At 46.8% G+C, this 22,178-nt stretch overlaps 1 protein-coding gene across 2 annotated transcripts; it reads right to left on the bottom strand.

Annotated features, from left to right (window-relative positions):
• Positions 1 to 8,079: 8,079 nt before the first annotated feature.
• CBX7 (chromobox 7) lies at positions 8,080 to 18,137 on the bottom strand. 2 transcript variants are annotated; one of them, XM_082498266.1, is made up of 7 exons: positions 18,065 to 18,137; positions 16,590 to 16,633; positions 12,481 to 12,546; positions 11,890 to 11,956; positions 10,943 to 11,282; positions 8,744 to 8,878; positions 8,080 to 8,278 (listed from the first exon to the last, which is right to left on the bottom strand). In XM_082498266.1, exons 1-7 carry the CDS (start codon positions 18,131 to 18,133, stop codon positions 8,244 to 8,246), a joined length of 756 nt encoding a protein of 251 aa, XP_082354392.1. In that variant the 5' UTR covers positions 18,134 to 18,137; the 3' UTR covers positions 8,080 to 8,243. The 2 variants fall into 2 exon arrangements, with proteins under 2 accessions (XP_082354392.1, XP_082354393.1); XM_082498267.1 differs by lacking the exon at positions 8,080 to 8,278 and adding an exon at positions 8,485 to 8,576.
• Between the last annotated feature and the right edge of the window lie 4,041 nt (positions 18,138 to 22,178).

The raw sequence follows: 22,178 nt of genomic DNA, 5'->3' as shown, positions 1-22,178 counted from the left end.
ATTAACTTTTTGGTGTAGCAGAGAGAGGAGAAGGCCCCTGGCATTCATGCCATGCCTACACCACTGGGGGTACCACGATATCCCTGGGGCCTGTCTACGAGTTCCCAAAGCAGGCCCAGCCACCCACGCTGCCACTGGGTCAGGGTGATGACACAAGTCCCCCAGGTTCCTTGCGTCCTTGCTTCAAAACCAACAGTCGCTTGGGGACCAAAATGCCAGGGAGAGAAGGAGCAAGAGTAGGGAAGGCGAGTGGCGCGGAACGGACAGGAGATGACTGCCAGCTTCCTGACAGCACTCACCATCGTCAGGGCCACACACGCTGTGTTTCACTCTGTGCTTCTCGGAGAACACCGAGCTGCTCAAACTGTGCAGTTTCCCCTTTCAGGTGCTGCCCACCATAGCAGGGGCCCAGGGCACATCCTGCGGTGCAGCTGAACGCCCTTGTTCTCCAGCATCCATCCTATCGGGAGAGCTGCGCAAGGCAAGCAAGCTGCACTGCACAGATCAGAGGGGCAGCATAGCAACAGATTATTAAAAAAAAAAAAAAAGTACTATCCAGATTAACCTTTAATCCAACCAACACATGCATGCAAAAGGACAAGCCATTACGAGTTTCTAGTGCCAGCCAGCCTCTGCAGCATTGGCAGGGGTAGGAAGAAACAATCTCCGGAGTAGGCTTTCCCGTAACTCTGCACTGCAGTTTCTTACAACTTCACCTGACTTGCTAGCTCCTGCCAGAGCATAAGTGGCTGGCTGGAGTCCTGTTCCGATGCCATCACTCAAATCCAGCCTCCCCGGCTCAGGGTGAGCACGCTGACTGCATTTTGGTAACGCGGGCAAGACCTAACCACGCTGCCTTGAGCCATGACCGACTCAGGAAATGCACCCCACCCCCCCTCCGCTTTTTCTCTGCATGCTTTTGATTGACGTCATGGCTGCGTTGGGATGCACGGCTCACCCCCCTGTTACATCTACTGGAGACATCTGACAGCCCCATTCCCTGCCTGAGGTACCTCAATTACCAGCTGTCTCCCCCTCCACAGAGGATGGAGAGGCACATGCCTTGAGGGGGCAAGTCAGAAACCAAAGTGGACTACGTGGCACTGTGAGATTTTCTCCACAGAGTATCAGCAGTTCCAGGATTCGTGCTCCTCGGCTAAGCCCCGCATTACCTGTGGTGAATCAGGGGCCAAACTCCATGCAGGAGCTGCTGTGCTCCCGGGGAGCTCCTTGAAATCCCTGCAGGCCAACACACCAGAGGCTTTGGCTTGGAGGAGAGCAGCTTCTCAGCTGGCAGCCAGCACAGAGTGTGTTTGGCAGCCCAGGCCTTGCCTCACGTTTTCTATGTTCCCACAGGAGACGCAGGATATGGGGCACACCAGCGCTCTCCTCCGGCTGGTGCCAGCAAAGCTGTCCTGGCACCACAGCATTGTGCGAGGACATCAAGAACTGTAACATCCCTAAACCCAGAGAAGCAGTCACCCTGCCATCGGCATTCTCCTCTTCAAATCCTAATCCATCAAAGACCAACTGTCCCAGGTCACCTCTGTACAGCTGTAACTTACCCAGTGGGTTAAAAATTAATAAAAACCTAACCTCCTCGAATCAAAGTAATGAGTAATGTCAGAAACAGCCTTTTGCAGGCTCCATTCTTCATCGATCCCTCCTTACTGACCTTTCTCACGCAAGCACACACATTTTCCATTCTTTTTCCAGCCACACAACATGTTTATACCAACAGAAGTGACTGGCGGAAAATAATTCAGCCGAGAATTAAAGCAAGGGGAGGTAAATGACCACACAAACAGACCATTAGGTAAATGTCAGTTCTCATATTTAATATTTTAATAATTTTGTTTGCAACATTTACCACATAAATCATCTAAATAAATAGATGCTGTACAGTCTCTTATCCGTATCAGTACAAAAATAAAACCACACTTTGTGTCAAATTATACTTGAGCCTGCCCTCCCTTTGCTATTACAATCTCCTTTTACAGCACATACTCGCTCAGAAAAGGCATTATACTCCGATTGGTTTGTTTGGAATTGGTTTACTCCCTATTTCCCCCCCTCCCCAAATACATTCAATTAGTCTGTACAAAAGCTAGAAGCTCATTCTGTGCAAAAGGAAGCTTTCTGTGTGCAAAGACTCAGATACTCTAGCGTGCTGACAGGAACAACAGCAACAACCGAAGAGACAAAACCAAAAATAATTAAGGACCCTCCCCTCTAACTGACCCCATCCTCCATCTTCCCCTTCCAGTGGAAGGGAAGCATACCAAATTAGATGAGTCAGTGTGCAAAAGAGTCCAAACGATGCGCGTATGCTGAGGGAAAAGGTTGATGCTGAAAACCCAGTGAGAGAACTGGGGTTCCCCCAGCTGTAGAGCTGGCCAGGTGAGGAAAAAAAGATTCTCTCATATTTGCCTGCTCATAAGATTGTTGAGATACGCAGAACAAAAGCTTCATCTAAATTATTTTAGTTCTTTTGTTGCTGTTGTGTTGGAGATGAGGTGAGGAAAACAGCCTCTGGAAGAATCCAGCAGCTACTGAAGACAGCTCCTGGTTCACCCTCCCTTCCTCTCCCCACTCCCTGCAGAAGGACAGATTTCTCCCCATTCCTCAACTAAGCTAATAAGGTGCAATTTTTCAGACAGGAAACTCTCTAAAGATGTCTCCAGAGCCGGAAGAAGTGGTCGTAGTTCCAGACTAGGACCACTCAAACTGAAACTCAACTTCATTTTTCCCTTTCCTCAGCCAAAAGAGGTGGGGAGGGAGGAAGCCAACCCACACCCTGAAGGTGAGTGAGGGACCCTGCAGGTCCCCTCTCCTCCCTCAGGGAGCCCTCCTTCACTTGGCACGGCGGAGCACCATTCCCCCTGCAGCCCTGGGCAGGAGGCACAGGGCTGGGTGGCAGCTCTGGAAAAATGATAAGGAGCAGCCAGCGGCCTGAAACAGATACATCTTTTGCTTTTCAAATGCCACTTTTAGACAGACGATAAGGAGTAGTTAGCACTCCTAGTGCTTTGCATTTCCAAAGTGCTTCAAAACATACTTCAGGTTTAAAAGCAAAATAAAAAAAAAAAAAGCTGCTTAACATTTTGACAGATTTGCAAAAAGCTTCTTTATGCTGACACTACATTTTCTGGTTAAAAAAAAAAAAAATAAAAAAGGCTTTCCATCTCCTCTTCCTCCAAAATCCCCCTCCCAGCCAAAACTCTGCTACCCCAGTAACAAGATAAGCTGTGATAAGAGGTTCTGAACAGTCTTATGAGCTATCCCTTTCAACATCCGCTTGGCACTCTCAGACATCATCCACACCACATTTCAGACAAGAACCCCAACCATCTTTGCAGAGCAGCCCACAGCAGATAGAAACAACCTCAGCAGCAAAGCTTCTACTCCAGCCCAACTTGGTAGCAATCCATCTCCCCCCTATCAGCCATTACATGCTCTGCTCCTCTCTACATCTCCCACCTGCTCCCTGCTAAGCCACTGTACTTTCACAAATTAAGGGCGCAAGGGAAAGAGAGCTGGAAGAGAAAAAGGGGTCATCACTCCAGGAAGTGCTTGTTACAAGGAAGGACTTGAAGGGTCTGAATTCAATTTTAAGTGATTGCTTCTCTCTCCTTCCAGTTGTCCTGGGCCTGTTTTGTAGGCCTTCCTATCTTGACCAGCTGCTTGGGGTGGAATCCAGGTGGTTCGACACCCAGAAGGTTTACACTTTCTCTGCGAGGACTGTAAGTTCAGCAGGCAGAGGACAACATGGTCTCTTGATCATAAGCTACTGTCTCAAAAGAAGTTTACCATGCCCTTGGGGAAAAGTGTTTTTACACAAGCACGACAAAAGCATGTTCCCTTTACCTGTATGTGCCAATGCTATTCATTCCCATGTAGAAGTTACCCTATGCAAGCTGTTAATGTATGCATCCCCCTTGGTTTCCTGAATGTTAAAAGACGGGTACATAAATGCAGCACTGACCGTCTCCTCTCCACAGGGCCCTCAGAACTCCAAGGGGCATCCACCCATTGATGCAAGGGATCAGCTTCACTACAAGTTCTGTACACTAACATGCCTTTTCTCTCAACTTCCAGCTCACCCAAAGGCCTGTCCTCAACCGCCTAGCAAGAGCAACTCTGAGGCAACTTCCTCCCTGACAAGCAGCTGCTGCTACTATTTTCGTAGAAAGGCCTACTACCCTCTTCTTCCTAGACTGCAGGGTAAGCAGGGGAGGAACAGAAGATGGGTAGATACCAATTAGCTTTAAAAAAGGAGGTTTTTGCACTTTCCCTACTTTAGAAAGCGCAAACGTAAAGCTTGAGAGGAAAGGAAGGGGTGGGGGTAGATTTAGCTTTGCTCAAATACATGGATGTGGCTGACAGCCCTTGCTGCTGTCTTCCGCACCCCAGCCTCTGTTGTGGCTACCACCAAGGGTCTTGCATGAGCCACCCTATTTTTTGACCTGTGCAAGGCCTCCCTTCTCTATTCCAGTGAAACCATCAAACAGCACTAGCTGGCGTACAGCAGGAAACAGTACTGGGGCCAAGGGCCTCCTGTGAGGTGAACAATTTTATACATTCAGTCACAAAACACCAGAAGAACAATTCTGGACAGTTTCACAACACTAATAACAAAAAAGCCATTCATTTCCCAATAAGCTTCTTTCTGTCTGAGGCTCCAACATAAGCAAGAGTCAATTCACTAACAATTTGGGCTTATTTTGGCAAATGGAACTGCTTTTGGGTGTTCTCACAATAATATCCTGGCCTTGCTTGAAAAAAGAAAAAAAAAAAAACAAAACCAAAATGCCCCCACCTTGGTCTGACTTCCCAAGCAGAAGGGCCCCCAAGCAAACGCAAGACAATAAGGAGCATGCAGGAGCTACCAGGCTACTTAATGCCACTATTTATGTGTTAAAACTTGCTGTTCCAATATGAGAGCAATAACATCTAGTTTATAACCATCCAGGAACCGAGGCAGTCCTATCCTATCCTGTCCTTTCCTTTTTCTTTTTTTTACCACAGTGTTAACAATAAAGGTTTTCCAATCTCATGAAGCCCCTCAGTTCTGTCACATATACAGTGGGTTCACTGTGAGAAGACCTATGGAATAAAAACTTCTGTCCCCCAAATGTGGCTGGTAAATTCTTACATGGAAACAGGTCTAAGAATGACTATTAGAACAGTTCTTCTTCGAGAAGTTTGTTTCTTGTGTCCAGTTCTGTAATTTCCACTGGCTGAAGTTTTTTCTTGTTTACAGCCATGGAGCCAAAGGAGGTATGAGAGAGTTAACCCATTTCTATTCTCAGCTTATGCTTCAAATAGAATTATTAAACTCAGCTTCAGCTGGATGCTATTCTGGCTCTTCTAATCAAACAGAATGCTTAACGAAGCTTCGAGCACAGCATCTGATTTTCATGATATGTTAGTCCAAGAGGTCCCAATTCAATTTTCAGATTTTGGGTGGAACTGGCAGATAGACAGTATCAGGGAGAAGAGACAAGTAAACCCAGACAACCTCTCTTGCCATCACAAGGAAAACCCCCATACATCTCTACACTGGCAGAAGTGGAATAAAGCTAATTTTGAAGTCCCCAAAGGCCAGCTCTACCAAGGAAGTTTACAACAATATGCCACCAGACAATATGGAACAGAGCCACATTTTAAAAAGACCAAGAGAAAAATCTTCTCAAACAGATCTTAAAGATAAGCAAGAATTCATGAATGTCAAAAAAAAAAGTCCACCTTAACACAGTAACTGCTTAGTTTCCTACCACAAACTCCTCCTCACACACACACAAACCAAACCCATGCACATGCAACTTGTTGCATCTTAACCTGATAAGTGTTAACTCTTCATTGAGCTGTACACAAAGCAGCATTGTTGCCAGATACTTTGTTCAACACTTTGTGTAGTGAGATGATTAGTCACCAGCAGAACACAAGCTAGCCTGACCCAAAAAATGATTAAGATACGAAGCTGTGGGTAGATCCTCTCTGAAAGACCACTACAGGTTTTTAAAAACTCCACTGCAACAGGAAGAAAAGATGTTTAAAGAGAAACGCCAAAACAAAACATTAAGAAGTCTCAGCTGGTGAGGGGACAGAAAAGCAGAAGATAGAAATACCGTTTATTAGGACAAGCTCTTTCCTACCACAGGATTGGTATTGCTTCCGATGTCAGCCAAAGCCAGGAACCTTTGTAAATAGGAAGCATTTTTGGTGTATTTGTACACTGAGATGAAGACAGGACAAAGGTGGCAATATCTGCATTTTGACTAAAGAAACTAGATCCTATAAATGCCATGAAGATTTAGCAGGATGAGCTGGAATTCAAGATTTTTTAAAAATAAGCTAAAATATTATGCTTCTGCAACCATAACTACCTGACCTGCTATGACCCTCAACAATGGACTCAGCCATGTGGTGTGTCCAAAGGTCACAACAAAAGAGAGATGTAGGTATTCAGCACATTTGGCAGGTGTCAGGAAGAGAGGGTGTATGTGGGGCTGACGATGACACCACTGTCTGACCCCACATCCTGCAAAAGAGGGTGATCCTGTTTATACGGTGCAACTCCAGATTCAGAAGCCTCGCTCTGGACACCCACGTTCAAAAAACATCCTGAGCCTGCATGCTTAACTCATCAATTTGCCCTCGCTAGCTATTGCAAGCTTCTTTCCCACTCACTCTTCCTCCCACCACATAATTTCCCCCCCAGTTTCCACTTCTCACCCTCTCAGATTTCTCCATAATAAAACTCCCATGTCACTTCTTTGAGAGACAAAAGGTTAGTCCAGAAATTTAAGATCTTCCCAGTGGTCCTGAAACTGCTGTGACACAGTGGAAGACAGGCCTGCTCAAACAGCTTTGAAATGGAAGGAGAAATCCTAAGTCTACACTGAGCTGCCATACCCTATCTGAGGTAAAACCTGCTTTTAATAAAAACCATAGGGGCAGTCCAAGCACTTTGCAAAAAGTAGATGTTTGGAGGACCAGAACCCCCAGAGCTCCCAAATTCTGCAGGCCAGCAGCCAAGGGAACACACTGAGGATTTCCACAGGTGTCTACCTCAGAGCTCAGAAGGCTCATAGCTTCATTTAGAATAAGTATAGCAGATAACAGATGCTTCAGGAGGGGCGGGGAGAGGAAACAAAAGGTTTAAGGACAGTAATCATGACACTAGCCAATGTTACCCTGCAGCAGTCTGTCTTGCAGTTCCCATCTTAGACTCTAGCTTACTTTTCTTGCTTTCCATAGGAAAAGGTCTATATTTAAAATTTTTAGTTATGTAAATAAAATTTGCTTTTAAAAAAATGGAAGAGAACATGCATATGTGCAAGAACAGATGCTATGCTAAACTACCAACTCAAAGTACAGCAATTCTTCAAAAACCTCAAAGTGTCACAGGCAGTCCAGCACAAGGCATTTTTAAGTGCAAGATCAGGCAGGGTCTATTGAAATGCAGACCGCTTTCCTTGGCAAAGATTTTTAAGCCTTCCAAGGGGAAGTTCCCATCAGTAAAGTACTACAGGATCACAGATACTGTGAGGAGACTGGAGTTACGGAAGAGTATTACTCAGGCAGTACAATCCAAGAACTCTCATTGCTAAGAATTTTCTCCCCTCCTCAAATCTAATATGTGCCTTCTCCACATGTCGTTTACCTTGGATCCCTCAATGGGATTCGAGAAAAGAATTTGCTGCTAATCAAGGTCCATTTCTAGCTCAGTTCTGTCCAATTCCTGTGTCCTGGGCCTGTGCCAGTATCTTGGATATCTCTGCAGTGCCAGGCAATGCTTTGGTTGTCCTATTAGCCCCTCCTCCCAGGGGAGAGGAGTCAGTTTTCAACCAACTTATTACCACATATTCAGGGCAGCATTTGTTATTAATACTGAATTTGGCCAAGGATAAGAACACCTCACTTTCCATAACACATTCCTCACACAGCTGAGCTGAGCCTGGAAATCCTGTTTAGCATATACAGAATGGTATGTCTCGACTGCGCTGGGCTTCTGAGCTTTTAATGAAGGCAAATTGAATTTACGTCACCAATCTAGATTTCAGAGATGCATTTCAGTCTTTCTGCATGATCAACAATCAAAGGGAGAAACCTCTGCTGTCTATATGGACCCCTCCTGCAAAGACTGACTTACCACAGACAGGCAAATACGGTTCGGAAGTCCTGACAGCAGGCCACGGGGAAAACAGCATTGGAGAGAAAGTCTTAACAGGCTGGAGTTATCTACACAGGTAGGATCCATTGCCTCTCACTGCTGCAGGAAGAGAGGGAGAAGGAAGGTGGGAAGAGCAATCCACAGAGATGTATCTTTATCCCAGGGATATCAATTGCAGAACAAGGCAGCAGGCTAGAGATCCAGCTCTCTTTCCACCTCCACATGCCCTCTCCCCACAAATGCAGCTGCCGCCACTTAACAGGATAAAAGGCGAATTGTTCAGCTTGCTGCTTTCACATCTAGGAGGGGAGTCTTTGCCAGGGAAAGGGCTGTCAGTTTTTCAGATGGACAAAGCAATGACAAACACACACCCCCTATACCGCCCTTTTTTGCGTATCTGAAAGGGGAAAACAGAGAAGAGAAAAAAAAAAAGTGTCTGTAAACATTTTAAGAGGAGACATTTTGGATTTTTTTTTCTTAAGGGATAAAATAACCCTTCCCTAGCCCCACCCTAAAAACACTAGTTTTGGGGAGCACTGAAAATGGAGATTCAGAACTGCGCACTCCGGTCTCGGAAGAAGCCCTCAGCCACTTGTGCTTCTCTGAAAGTGACGGTAATGGAGTTTGCCGTGATGTCTGTCACTGTCACTTCACTGGGGGGCACAGTGGGAATCCAAGGGAGACTGCCATCCACATCTGCTGCAGAAGGAGAGGCAGATAAAAGCATGTTAGTGAGAGAGAGAGAGAGGGCGAGGGAGAAGGAAGGAGGAAGAAGAGAGGGAAGGAAAGTATGAAAAAGGGGCCTTCTTTCTGACAAACGGTGGGTGAAATCAGACTGTACTGAGTCTGCACATACAAGGCAAGAAAGAGTATGGACAAGCCCTCCCCTCAGAGGCTAAGGGAAAATGGAGTATCACTGCAGGATGTAATGGAAAAAGGAAAGAGTAGCAAAGGTGTCCAGACACACACCAGCATTGGAACAGCCTACACAGAGGTCAAAGGACCCTGTAACAACACCCAGCTCATCTAGCTGTCCACAGTTCCCTGATACTTCTCATCCCATCTCAGCCCCTAATTTGGTTCTATGTCAGAAAAGCACATCACCCAGGTGTCAGCTCACCTGCTTGTAAATATCCTACCCTGCTGAAAAGTCAAAAATCAAACAAACACTTACTTTTCAGATACTCCTACAGAAGTCAAAGGGATCAAAAATGGAGACTACTCCTTGCACTGCACCTGCAATGCAGCCTGGGTGCAATTCTCTCAAAAACACATCAGTACTGCTTCGTGGAGAGGCTACTCTCCCTTTCTCATATCCTTCCTTTCCTCTCCGATAGCTCCATACAAGAAAACCAAGCATCCCTGCACTTTCTCACTGTAAGAATAATTACCAGTCCCTCTGCCATCCAAAGCCTCACCTCCCCCCAATCCCCAGACAACCACAAAAATACACAGAGAGGAAGGAAAACACCCTCTCCCTGACACTATACCTGTACTATATATCTTGTTGTCCTAACCTGAGCAAAGAAGGGCCCCTTAAGAGTGTATTTCCCGGCCTCTGTCTCAAATACCTGGGGTGCCTACTTTCACCTCAGAAAGAGTCCAACCCCCTCTAACAATAACTGGAATTCCATGCAGGCCGTGTGTCAAGGGGAGAAGAAAAACAGTTTCACATTTCTGCAGTGCCGTTCACTCCTCTGATCCCCAAGTGCTTTAGAGCCTAGTGCTTCTAAGGGGGAAAGAGCCCCACACTTTTGCCCATTGCCAGGATGCAACACTGGGTTCCTCTGTGCTACCCCCATTGCTGCCTTCCTGGATTTTGGGTGCCGTTCAAGTCCCTCTCCAAAAGGAGGGGATAGCATTGACTCCCAGAACACAGTCCTCTCCCCCAAATCCTGCCTAATCCAGCCTGGCTAACAGCTACTCCCAGCAAGGAGTAACAGGATTCCCTCAGCTACTACAGGCAGCACAAGCCCAGTCCTTCCACTCCTCAGGAAAGCTACGCCTTCAGAAGCTCTAATAATGCAGGGATAGAGTTTCCCTGGTAACTCAGAGCAACACACACATCCCACAGCCCTCCTGCACAAGATGCTAGTATCCCTCCCCAAAATGCCAAATGTGCTTGGACATCTCCCGTGCCTACACTCATGCTGCCTACTCAGTGGATCAGGCAGGATTTACCATCCTCACGTCATCTCTCATCCCCCTCTCACATAGCTCTGTAGCAAGAGACTTTGGACGTCGTGGGGTGTGGAGAGGAAAGGGAAGAAGGGGGCAGAGGAAGGCACTATAAGTTCTTAGCGGCATTCTTGTATGTTCCTCAGAGAAGCACTATGAGGAGAGTGCTGGTGTCCAAGCTTGTCCACTGCCAGCCAAGCTCCTTTTAGCAGAGCATCAGGCTCAACACATATGGATATAAGGACAGAGTTCATCACTATCACACCTGCATGTCACCTCTGCTGTGAGGAAACTGTAAGAGGGGAGTAACTTGCAGTATCTTCTGCATACTTTCTAACACTGGAAGGGACATCACTGATATAAGACAACAGAGAGGCAACAGCACCAAAAAAACAGATTAATCTGTGTTATTTATCCAAAAAAGAAAGGAACTTGCAGACAAGAGGGCCACAATGTGAGCCAGTGAGAGCTGCTCTGAGGACCTGACCTAAACCACAATCGTAGGATGAGGCAAGCAAGGAGGAAGCATGCAGTGCATCCTTCGTGTGCTCCAGAACTTCATCGCCAAGGGGTGTCTGGCCTTACCTTCTTTGCTGGTGTGCTGCAGGGCCTCCCAGTCTTCAGCATCCTGCCTGGCCTCCAGGCCCACCGCATCATTCAGGAAGAACTCGTGCCTGCAGTTTCGGCTTTCCAGGCTCGCCATGCGGGGGAACTTCTTCCTTGACAGTCGCAGGTACTTCTGGTTTTTGCGTTGCTTCCGGAGAGAGAATGGCAGGACCGCTCCCCCAGTCTTCTCTGGGAACTCTGCCTGCCCTGGCTTGGACCCTGGCAGGCTATTGTCTCCTCCTCCAAACCTCCGTGCAAGAGAGAAACAGAGCTTCTCCTTTCCCTTGTGGGCACTCCTCAAGTCCATGCCATACAGCCGCTGCCAAGACATCAACGCAGCAAGGGTCAGAGCGGAAATCTGATAATACACTCAGGGCTCCCACCTGGGAGCCAGGAAGCTCTTCTTTATTTAGTCCCTGAACATCTAGGTGAGCTAGGATGAGTTGTGCTGCTTCTACAGCACTGTTTCTTTCACCTCTTCAACTGCCATCTAAGCTCTTCCTAGTATGTGCTTCCTAGGATTGGCTGCTTTGCTTGGCAACAGTCAAAGCATGCTGAAACTCCGCTTCCAACCAGTGGCTACCTTTAACATGATGGAAAGTCCAAGCTCAACATGAAATTATAAGAGCATGCAAACCAGGTAACCTGCAACCACCCAAGCCCGAAGTTTATAAAATCCTAGTTCAGAGAGCAAGAGCTGTTGTTGGTTTGGGTTTTTTGTTTTGCTTTTTTAAATACAAGTTAGCTGGCTCTTCAGCTAACAGGTTAAAACTACCTGCCTACCCACTGATTTCATGTTGTTGTGTTAGCTTGTTACCTCCAGTTTTGTCCATGCAACAGCAAACAGACAGTTTCTACCTCCCTGTGAGCATAGGAGCAGCACAGCAGCTAACAAGTTAGAAATACACAGAAGAGCAAGAGGCTACCTGCAGTAGGAGGCGCTTTGGTTTGGGGCCTCTTTTCCTGTACCCTGATGCACGGTCTCTCTCTTCCCTGTGAAAGAGGAACACAAATCAAACAGACTACTAAATACCATGGCACAAAACCTAGTTAGGACTTCCACCTTTCACAGCACAGCATTTCCTTCATTAAAACCCAATGGTGACCAGTGTGAGCTTGGAAAACATCCCAGAATTGCTTCTTGCAGGAGTGAAAGCTTTGCAATAAGGGAATAAGGGAATTTCTCTGACTCAGCTGATCAAGGATGGGTTAGAGAAACTTATCACCTCGCATCACTCCAGTCCAGTCCTGGACCTGATTAAAACCTGAGACTGATTGCTCTTTGGCTCAATGCTGCTTGTTCTTGGCCTCATTTCCTGAACAGTGCTGATCAAAGCTGTTTTAACCCTGTCTTGTCCTCCTCAGCCAACACCAGAGTACAGATATCAAGCAGGATTCATTGCTACGCAGCTCATCTTTGATTGAAGTAGGGACAACAGGGCCACTTTATGCACACTGAAATAAAGACACTATTTCCTTTTCCTGTGTCCAAGGAGAGAAAGAACATGTGCCCTTACTTTTCTTCATAAGCCACCACCAGGCGAGGGTCCAAGATATGATCCTCTGGCTCCCATGTGCTGTATCTGAAGAAAAACATAAGGAATATAAAGTAAACATTCTCCCTGCAGGCCTGCTACCAGTATGCTGAGGCCCTGGATACTGTCTTCACAAAGGTCGGTGGGGCCTGCCACAACATTGCGAGAGCTCTGAGGAATCCCAGCCATTCCCTCCCCAGCTTCCTGCAGACACCACCTCCCCTTCCCAAAACAGGCAGGGCCAAGCATCAAGCAGCTCTTTGCAGGAGAACAGGGAAGGCTTTCCTCCCCAGGGCCCCCTCCGTGCTGTTTGCAAAGCCTGTGCAGACACTCACAAACTGATTTTAAGTCAATCCCTAAACAGGTGTCATCTGCAGCACTCCCTCAAATCCAACAAACCCCATGGAACAATGAGATGTGATCTGATACAGCTTTCTGAAAAATAGGTCTCTCTTAATTTAGAGTGCTCAAAGAGTAAGTACGCTTTCTCACCTGCATTATTAATTACCTCTAATCACTGGAGCTGAAAGTATTCATTTAATAAGAGTTTAATTTTTCTCCACTGATGCCATTCAACTAAACATGTTTAGACCTGGGCCCTGAGGCAAGTTGATGGCAACTTTCCAACTATTCCTCCTCTTGTTCGACTCCCCCTGCAGGTTATTTCTATCTAGCAGAGGTTATCAGTATTTCTGTACCAGTGCAGGAGGAACCCACCTGCATTGTGGTCAGGGCTACTGAAACAACTCCAAATAAGCCTGATGCTCTGCAAGTAGCCTATGAAGTGTCACTCACTGCCCCACCTCCCTCTGTGATTGCTGGACAGCTATGAAAGGAGCCAGATGCTCAGGAATAGTCTGAACCCACCCAGCAAGCAATGCCAAAACTGGTTCCCAAGGGGCACAACTGCACTTAATACCAGGGAGAAACAGCCAAAAACTCCCATTCTGGAAGGTGAAAGAATCACAAGGTGGTCCTCATGGCATGCTTGCTTCTAAGGGGTCATGTTTGTCCAGAAAAGGTGGGTGGCATGTCTCTACCATACAAACTCAAAGGCAAGAAAGCAAGTCTGAAACCCCAAATGCCTCAGAACATTAATTCTCCTGGAATGCGAGGCCTGGAGGCAGAGCCCCTCCCAGCCCCTGGGGAGGAGGGCCAGAGAGGAGGCACATGCAGGTGGGCAAGGGTGCATTTGTATCAGTGCCTTTAAACAGTGGGAAAGCATTTTAAGCTGTTTACGTTTCTCCATGAAGCACAGGCTGCACATGAGGGCACGTGATACATGCATATATGTACACAGAGGAGGTGGTTTGGGAATGAGTTTTCCTTTCAATCTCTCCATGAGACAGAAGAAAGGTACTGAAATACAGGAGCATTCCTGGAGAATGGTTCTAGAAATGAAAGTACAATTCTTTTACAAAAGGTAGAAACAAAAACATAAAATTCAGATATCGCAAGGTGCACTGTACATCAGAGAGTTAAAAACAGACATGTCTTCATAACCAGCTGATCCCTCCCTCCCTCCTTTGCTTAAGCCTCCTGCAGCAACCTGACTGTGAGCTGTCAAAGCCAAGATGCTGTTTGAACAGAGGAAGGTTTCCTCCCAGCTGCGGGGATTCTGGCACTCACTCTACAAATTTAAGAAAAATAATAACACAAGGGGGTAAAAAAAAGACATGTGATTGCTTTTCATGGGCAGGAGAAGAAAGGGGATTTGCTTTAAAAAAAAAAAAAAACAAAACAACAAACTGGTGGGTGTTGCCTTTTTCTCTGCAGCTCAGTTTCTGGCTTTGCTGCAGTGGCAAAACACTGCATATAAAAAAACCCCATGGTTCAGTTTGCCACGCGCGCGCGCGCGCACACACACACAGGCACACAGAACTATATATATGGGTACACACAGCCCAGGCTGCAGCAGAACTGCAGAGAGCAGGCACTCTGGAAAACAGATCATATGATCTTCCTTCCCCCTCCTTCTACTCCTCCTCTTCCCCCTCCCCTCTTAACTCCAACACAAGTTGTAAACAAGCTTGTAGCTACAATCAGATTGTAACTCCTCCATTCCCTGACTCCAGTAGTACAATCCAGAAATCTGATGTGCAAGGCGTTAACAAGAATTTTTAACTAAAAAAAAAAAAAAAAGTGAAACATCAATTACATGGGAAAGCAGCAAAATATTGACCTATCCTTATTCCCTTCCATGAAGCCTCTGATGGGAATGATGGAATGATGGGATAACTGGTACAAAGATTACAAAGAGCAATGTGACAAGGTTGGGGAGAGGAATGAAGAGAAATATGACATGGGATGAGGATATGGAATATGTTGAAAGCGAACAGCTTGAGGTGTGCATGCCATCACAGGCGTATGTATGTTTAGAAACAAGGAACAGAGATTGCTAGCAGGATGAAAGTGACTTCAATGCTCAAAGCATCTTGGTTTTAAGCAACTCAAACCATCGAGTGAACAGTTAAAATGGAAGGGAGGTGGAAATCAGTGCTCTTCAGATTTGGAGTTTAGGGGAAGAAGGAAGGAGTTTGGACATGTCACAGCATCAAAAGAAGGGAATCTTGACGTCCCCTTGCTCCCTGCGCAGAAGGCTGTGCTTTTAATTCCTAAAAGAGAGTTTCTGGCTCCCCCAGGGATCCAAGACACAGGGCAATGCAAGGCAGCAATAAGAATAAGAGCTGCTCTGTCCAAGGAACATTATGCCATGCCTCAGCCCACCTTCTTGGCAAGTGACTTTGCAAGAGAACCTCAATGCATTTGTTGAAAGGAGAATGGGATAAACATCAGTATTCTATCCAAAAGGGGATGGTGCCTCACAGATTACAAATACATTTCCCAACCTCTACCAGCGATTAAATTAGGCTTGGCTACTTAGGAGGCTGGAGCAGTCCAAGAGCTGACCCACAGTACAGGGCAACTGGTACGCAACAAGCACACAAGGTGACACTTTGACAGCAGAACTTACAGTCAAGAATAAAGTCACCCCCTCCCACCACCACCAGAGAGGGGAAGCCGCTTATATTCATGCACGTCCTATAAGCATGAGGATTAGGCATGAGGATTAGGCACGCAGGAACACATTTCAACTTCTTGGACACCAGGTACAATCTGTCAGGATGATTCTAGCAGGCCCCGCTTTCCAGCTGCAGGGATGAACCAGTAAAAGCAGCCCCCTTTGCTTAGCAACATGCAGTGCAACTGCACGTGTAATGCAGTCATACCCACGCACATTGTGTATGTACACACACAGTTACAAACAGGAAAGCAAAGACAGGTCCCCATATGGGTTGGCCAGCTAGCTAGACTGCTAGCTAACATAGTAATATTCTCCAGTTACCTAATCCTTTTAATCTCAAAGCATTTTACTGACTGTTTAGGCACAGAGCAATCAGTCTTCTTCAGCGGCAGCTGCATTTTAATAAGAGAAGTATCTGTAAGCAGTGCACAGCAATACTGCATTTTTTTCCCCTTTTTTGCAACATAGTGACCAAAGCAAAAGCAGAAAAGGCACTCAAAATAAGGAAGGTTTCAGACAAGGAAACAAAGGCATGGCGGTAATTTTCAAGGGACAAAGATCACCTGCATTGGGCTACAATCAATAAATCTGAAATATTGCCCCTTTCCATTTGTGAATTGCAGAGGGGAACTAGTAGGACAAGACAAGACCATCAACTTGTTTTCTATTTTAAAAGACTGCATATAGCCCTAAAAAAAAATAATGTGGGGCCCTCTTGGTGCTGACTCAGAAAACCAGGAGCCATTCCAAGTTCAGAAGAACCAGGGTTCCCTGTGGAACTCATAAGGAATTTAAAAACATTTGTATCTAGAAAGCATCTCAATGGAATACTTCAGTGGTGGCAAAACCCAGACAGAATAGATTGGCACATGGTTTGTATGTCTCAACTGCCAGTCTGGAAATAGATTTGGGTTTGGTTTGTGGCTCTTTGCTTTTGTTTATCTTTGCTGGAACAAGGCACAAAAGGTTACCCATTAAGAATGAGATGCTCAGTTGCAGAGATATAGTGTAAGCTATTACCGAATATTAAAGAAGAAGAGTAAAAGACAAGTAAAACACAACTTACTTTGGGGGCCATCCTTTCCACTTCACCAGGTATTCTACTTTACCCTAAGAGTGCAAAAAGGAAGAAAATAAACAGGTGAACACTCCAACCAAATATGGGCTACAGTAAGAGGTACAACCAATCAACAGGACTAAACTCTGCAACTGAAAAGCTCATTTCCCACCACTTTATTTTCAAAACAAAGCCACTTCCTTATTCAACTACACTTGCTATACCTTTTTTTCCCCAGAAAACAGGGCATGTGGGGTTGTATTTAAGAGTGCTTGAACTACTATCAGCTTGGGATCATACCTTTGTAGAAGCCTAGCAGGAAGAACCCCAAAAGCCAACCGGCGGGCAAGATTGCAACCACTCCTGCATTTACAGGCAATCCTACAAGAAGTCAGCACGCATAAACGCGAGAGGGAGATGTATGCCAGAAGCAGTGTCAGAGGAATTTTTTTTAAGCAGAGACAAGAAATACAGTATTTCAGAACCTATGAAGCACCTCTTTGGCATGTTCCCTTCCAGTTGCTACATGCTTTACTCAAACACTCTTGTCCATCACAGTCACTCAGCCTTTTGACCCAAGCAAACAGCAGCTCAAAGCTGAAGTTCAGTTATCCATTTAGTTGTTCACTTTACATACAAGATTTAAAAATAAAAAAAAAAAAAGTGTAGTGATTGGAAACCGTGTTCAAGGGCTCCAGGAAGAACGTGCACAACTATTAAAGTCTTTACTATTCTACTGAGAGGCTTGTTAAGCACTTCCCAAAGCATGGCAGGGGCCTTTGTGTGTGCAGGATGACCACCCCTCGAAGCAGAGGGATCACACACTGTTGCAGCTGCAGACACCTTTACGCCACAACACAGCGAGAAAAGTGCTCGGGTACTCGAGCCAGAGAATGAGTTTTGCTCACGGGGGGCTCATCAGCTTCCCAACGTGTGGAGACACTGCCCTATACACAACTTCCCACCGGAGGACTTCTACACGCTGCACGCTTATGGGTTAATTCTCCTAACGCCCTGTGGGGACGGAGAGCGTTTTCACCCGTGGGTAAACTGAGCCACTGAGCTGGCCACCAAACCTTCCCAAACCCTCCTGCGATGCGGGCTGTCCGATTTGCTGTCACCAGCACTGATTTTGCAGAAAATCAAATGTGATTTGTGTGACACACACACCACACCACACCACACCACCCCCGCATTGACACCCCCTTGCAATGACACACACCCCCTCCACCCACTCCCAAAGCTGCCCCAGAAGCCCACCCACGGTGACCACCGAAGCATCCACCCACTCCACGAGCAACTCCCGCCAACACGCGCGTCCCTCCCCCACCGGCCCTAAGGCAGGTGCCGCTGCCGTTGCCGCCCCCGCCCCGCCGGCAGCCCGTTACTCCGCGCTTGTGCGAGGCGGGAGGGGGATGTCCCGCTGCGTGTGTCCCCCCTCCTCCCCGTCCCCCCCGCCCCCCCCCGCTTCCGCCGCAGCCCACCTTCCGCACGCGCTTCTTGCGGATGCTCTCCACCGCGAACACCTGCTCCCCGATGGCCGACAGCTCCATGCAGCGGGCGGGACAGCGGCGCTGGCGCCGGACACCGGCGGCCCCGCGACCGAGGGATGGTGGGGGTGGGGGTGGCGGGGAGGGGGGAGCAGCCGGCTAGTCGCAAGGCGGAGGGCGGGCGGGGCTGCCTCCCGCGGTGGCGGCGGCTCACGGCGGCGGCGGCGGCCGTTGCCCGCTGGCGGCCGTTACCCGCCGCTCCCCCTCACACGCCCCCTCGCGCGCGGCCGCGCCCCCTCCCCTCCCCCCGGCCCCGCTTTAGAACCTGCGCAATGTTTTCCCCGGCGCGCGCGCGGAGGGGGGGGTAGGCGGGGCGCCGCTGGGGCGGGAACCGCCTGAGGCGCCGCCGCCTCCTCTTCGCCTCAGTCCCCGCTCCCCGCCGTCGCCTCCCGCTGCGGTCGGCACCCGGCCTCCTTTCTCCCCTCTCCGGGAGCCCGGCTGCCGCTGGCACCCCGCTTTCCTCACGGAAAGGGCCCGTCGGTGTCCAACGGGGGGGGGCGGGGGGCGCGCTGTGAGGAACGGCCGCCCGCTGCCGGCACGGCCTCTAGCCGCCGCAAAGCGGTAGTGTTTATAAGCGTTTTCCACAGGAATGGCCCTCGGCGGTCGCGTGTCGGCGGCGGCGGGTGTGAAACCAGCGGGTGACCGTGGAGGCAGGAGCGGCAGGAGGTGGCACGGGCCGGTGCAGGAGGAATCCTGTGTGGCTTCCGGGTGCCTCCTCACGAAGTGCTGGTAGATTTTATGGGCATCGGCACACACACGTAGCTATCGGACATCTTGAAACAGGCAGGACTATGTCTTCGAGGTGGCCAGGGCTTGCTTGGGTAAGGCGGGAGAAAATAGGAACATTGTGAGCAGGCGCTCAGCACAGAGGCATACAGGCTCCTTTGCGGTCTGCCAGGCAGAAATGTGCTTTTGCTTCCCGACCACTGCAGTAAACAACAGATTATTTTTTAAAAAAGTCTCCTAGGACAGTTTTTCATCGGAGCAGGGACTGATTTCTACATGTGTAGAAATTTTCCTACCTTTCCTCCCACAGCTGCACTTCACTGCTCCTCCACTGTGACTGCATGCTGTTTGAATGCAAAGTCTGAGACAGGATTAACTCTACTGTACAAATGGCAAATATTATACAAAAGGAAGCCTTCAGTGAGGGTGCGTTAATAGTCATTTAGTTTGAAAGTGTTAATTTTCACACAACATACCCGATCCATACATGAGGATGCAGTAACTGGCAGGGTGCTTATTTGTGCCACAGCCATTTGAGAACTCAAAGTTCACTGTTGGGAATTGTGATCGTTAGGCTAACCATTAAATAGATCTAGCAGTTTATAACACAGTTTTGGCTCTGTAACATCATAGCTGTTAAATATTCAAGGGTTTGGTACTGTACTGCAAAATAATAATAACAATAAAAAGCTTTGATCTTATTTTTAATCCTTCCTTTCTCATATTAGGCATCTATGTTTTAGAGGGAACAGAGAAAAATGTTTAAGATAAAATTTACTTTGTATCTCAAAATTAAGAACTTCAGAAAAACTAGAGACAAAAGACCAGAACATTTCTCTGGATTGCAATGACCTGTTTTTAATCCCTTTCCTTGTGCTTGAATCCAATTACTGTAGTGCTGAACTGGAAAATGGAAGAAACTGCTCCAATGACCACCTTAGGATAAAAAAATAATCCCACAGTCACAACAGACTTGCAGACAAATCTATTATTGATAAACTATTGCACTTCTTAGTATAGGATATTTACAACTTGTTATTTAACATGTGTCTTTTTAAGGTCAAGGATATATATATATTTAAAAATTCAATAAAATTTGCTACTGAATTCAAAATTAATCAGCCTGAATTTTGATCACAAGCTATAATACTCTTCTTGTAAACAGAGGTATATAACAATAACCCACACGCTTGATATCGTTAGTATAAATTCTGCACTGCACTAAATTCCCCTTCTTTCTTTCTGCTTGTCCCTTTTCTCACACTATCAACTGACCCAAGTGAAGTTTAAGCAATGTTTGCATCAGTTGTGTCACAGCTTTTGAAAAATGGCACTCCTTTGCCTGGAAGGATGAGTGATGAAATCTATCCATGAAATGACATCAGTGTGCAGCAAAGTTCCAGGCAAATCCCACGACATGACATAACCAAAATACACGTTCCTTGTTTGCTGGGGATTTTTTTCCATGTAAGTTCTTCCTTCATAGAATCATAGAATCATAGAATCATAGAATTGTCTAGGTTGGAAGAGACCCTTGGGATCATTGAGTCCAACCATCTACCCTACTCTACAAAGTTCTCCCCTACACCATATCCCCCAACACCACATCCAAACGTCTCTTAAACACATCCAGGGATGGTGACTCAACCACCTCCCTGGGCAGTCTATTCCAATGCCCGACCACTCTTTCTGTGAAAAATTCTTTCCTAATGTTCACTCTAAATCTACCCTGTTGGAGCTTGAAGCCATTCCCTCTTGTTCTGTCATTAATTACCTGTGAGAAGAGACCAGCACCAACCTCTCTACAGTGTCCTTTCAAATAGTTGTAGACAGTGATGAGGTCTCTCAGTCTCCTCCTCCTCAAACTAAACAGTCCCAGCTCCTTCAACCGCTCTTCATATGATTTGTCTGCTAGGCCCTTCACAAGCTTCATTGCCCTCCTCTGCACTCGCTCCAGCACCTCGATATCTCTCTTGTATTGAGGTGCCCAAAACTGGACACAATACTCAAGGTGTGGCCTCACCACTGCTGAGTACAGGGGCACAATCACCTCCCTACTTCTGCTGGCCACGCTATTTCTAATACAAGCCAGGATGCCGTTGGCTTTCTTGGCCACCTGGGCACACTGCCGGCTCATATTCAGCCGCTTGTCAGTTAGAACCCCCAGGTCTCTTTCTGCCAGGCAGCTTTCCAGCCACACCTCCCCAAGCCTGTAGTGCCGCATGGGGTTATTTTGGCCCAAGTGCAGAACCTGGCGCTTGCCCTTGTTGAAACTCATACCATTGATGTTGGCCCAATGATCCAATCATGGGGGCTTCATTCTCACGTGCAGTTGGTTGTACGGACTGCAGCAAAACCCATGCGAGCCGGGACTGCTACGGGCACAACGCTCCCCTGCCTGGTCCTTCGGGTGCCTTTGGTACCAGGACACGCTGCTTGTGCCTCATTTTACTCTTCAGAAAATGCTACTAAGCATCTCATGATAGTCTGGTCAGGTTTTTTACAGAGGATTGGTTTGTTTGGGTTTTGGTGGGGTTTTTTGTCTTTTTTTTGTCTTTTTTTGGACAAACCCTTTTTTTTTAAAGCTGTTACATCATAGTTACTTTTCATTCTACTAATGGTTATAGTGTAATTTGAATAGAGTGGAGGTGTTTTTGCATTGACAACCAAAAACTGAAGAGCAAGAACGCCTCCCTTCCTCCCTCCCCATCCCAAGTTCTGAATTACCGTTAAGTGAATGTTACAAAGCCATTTATAGGGACTAGAAATAATTAAGACAAACAATTTAAGAAATCAAGTTTTTCAGCTCTTACAGCCTGTTTTAGCAGTACTTTAAAAGCCATTCTGTGATAAAAGACCTTTTCTAAACTATATCAAGAACTAGATTACAGCAATCTTTATTGGGGTTGTTCTTGTTACAACTAATTGTACAGTTACACAAATATATAGCAGTGAACTCCATGTGCAGAAAACCAAAGCAAATATTGAACCTTCCTTAGTACAAATTCAGAGACCCAGATCCAGGAGCCTTTAATCAAAATCCCAATTAACTTCAAAGAGTTTTACTTGAGTAAAAATTGCAAGCAGAATCTAGTACAGAAAAATTACCATTTTAATTGCTACTAGTCTGATTAAGCGATTCAACTTCCAGTTGATGCAAGTGCTTACATTAACACTAGAAATTTAATGGTCATTTATATTCTACCAAGTCTAATACTGCCAAAGAATTGTTTTGGTTATTTTTTTTCCAGAAGACTGCAGCAAAGATCAGCACAGCTTCCAAACAACCCAGCACATCCCTGAAGAAATGCTGCTTGATGAA

Source organism: Vanellus vanellus (assembly GCF_965231255.1).
Source record: "Vanellus vanellus genome assembly, chromosome: 1".
NCBI lineage: Eukaryota > Metazoa > Chordata > Aves > Charadriiformes > Charadriidae > Vanellus > Vanellus vanellus.
The sequence above is the reverse complement of the archived record's forward strand: the minus strand, read 5'-3'. Positions and strand labels throughout refer to the sequence as shown.

Excerpts from the sequence above, each read along its gene's own strand:
- CBX7 (XM_082498266.1), bottom strand. The coding sequence starts at position 18,133 with ATGGAGCTGTCGGCCATCGGGGAGCAGGTGTTCGCGGTGGAGAGCATC. Across the intron at positions 11,957-12,480 it reads GTGGTGGCTTATGAAGAAAA|GGAAGAGAGAGACCGTGCAT; the intron begins GTAAGGGCACAT and ends CCTCTTTCACAG. Across the intron at positions 8,879-10,942 it reads GCAGCACACCAGCAAAGAAG|CAGATGTGGATGGCAGTCTC; the intron begins GTAAGGCCAGAC and ends CTCCTTCTGCAG.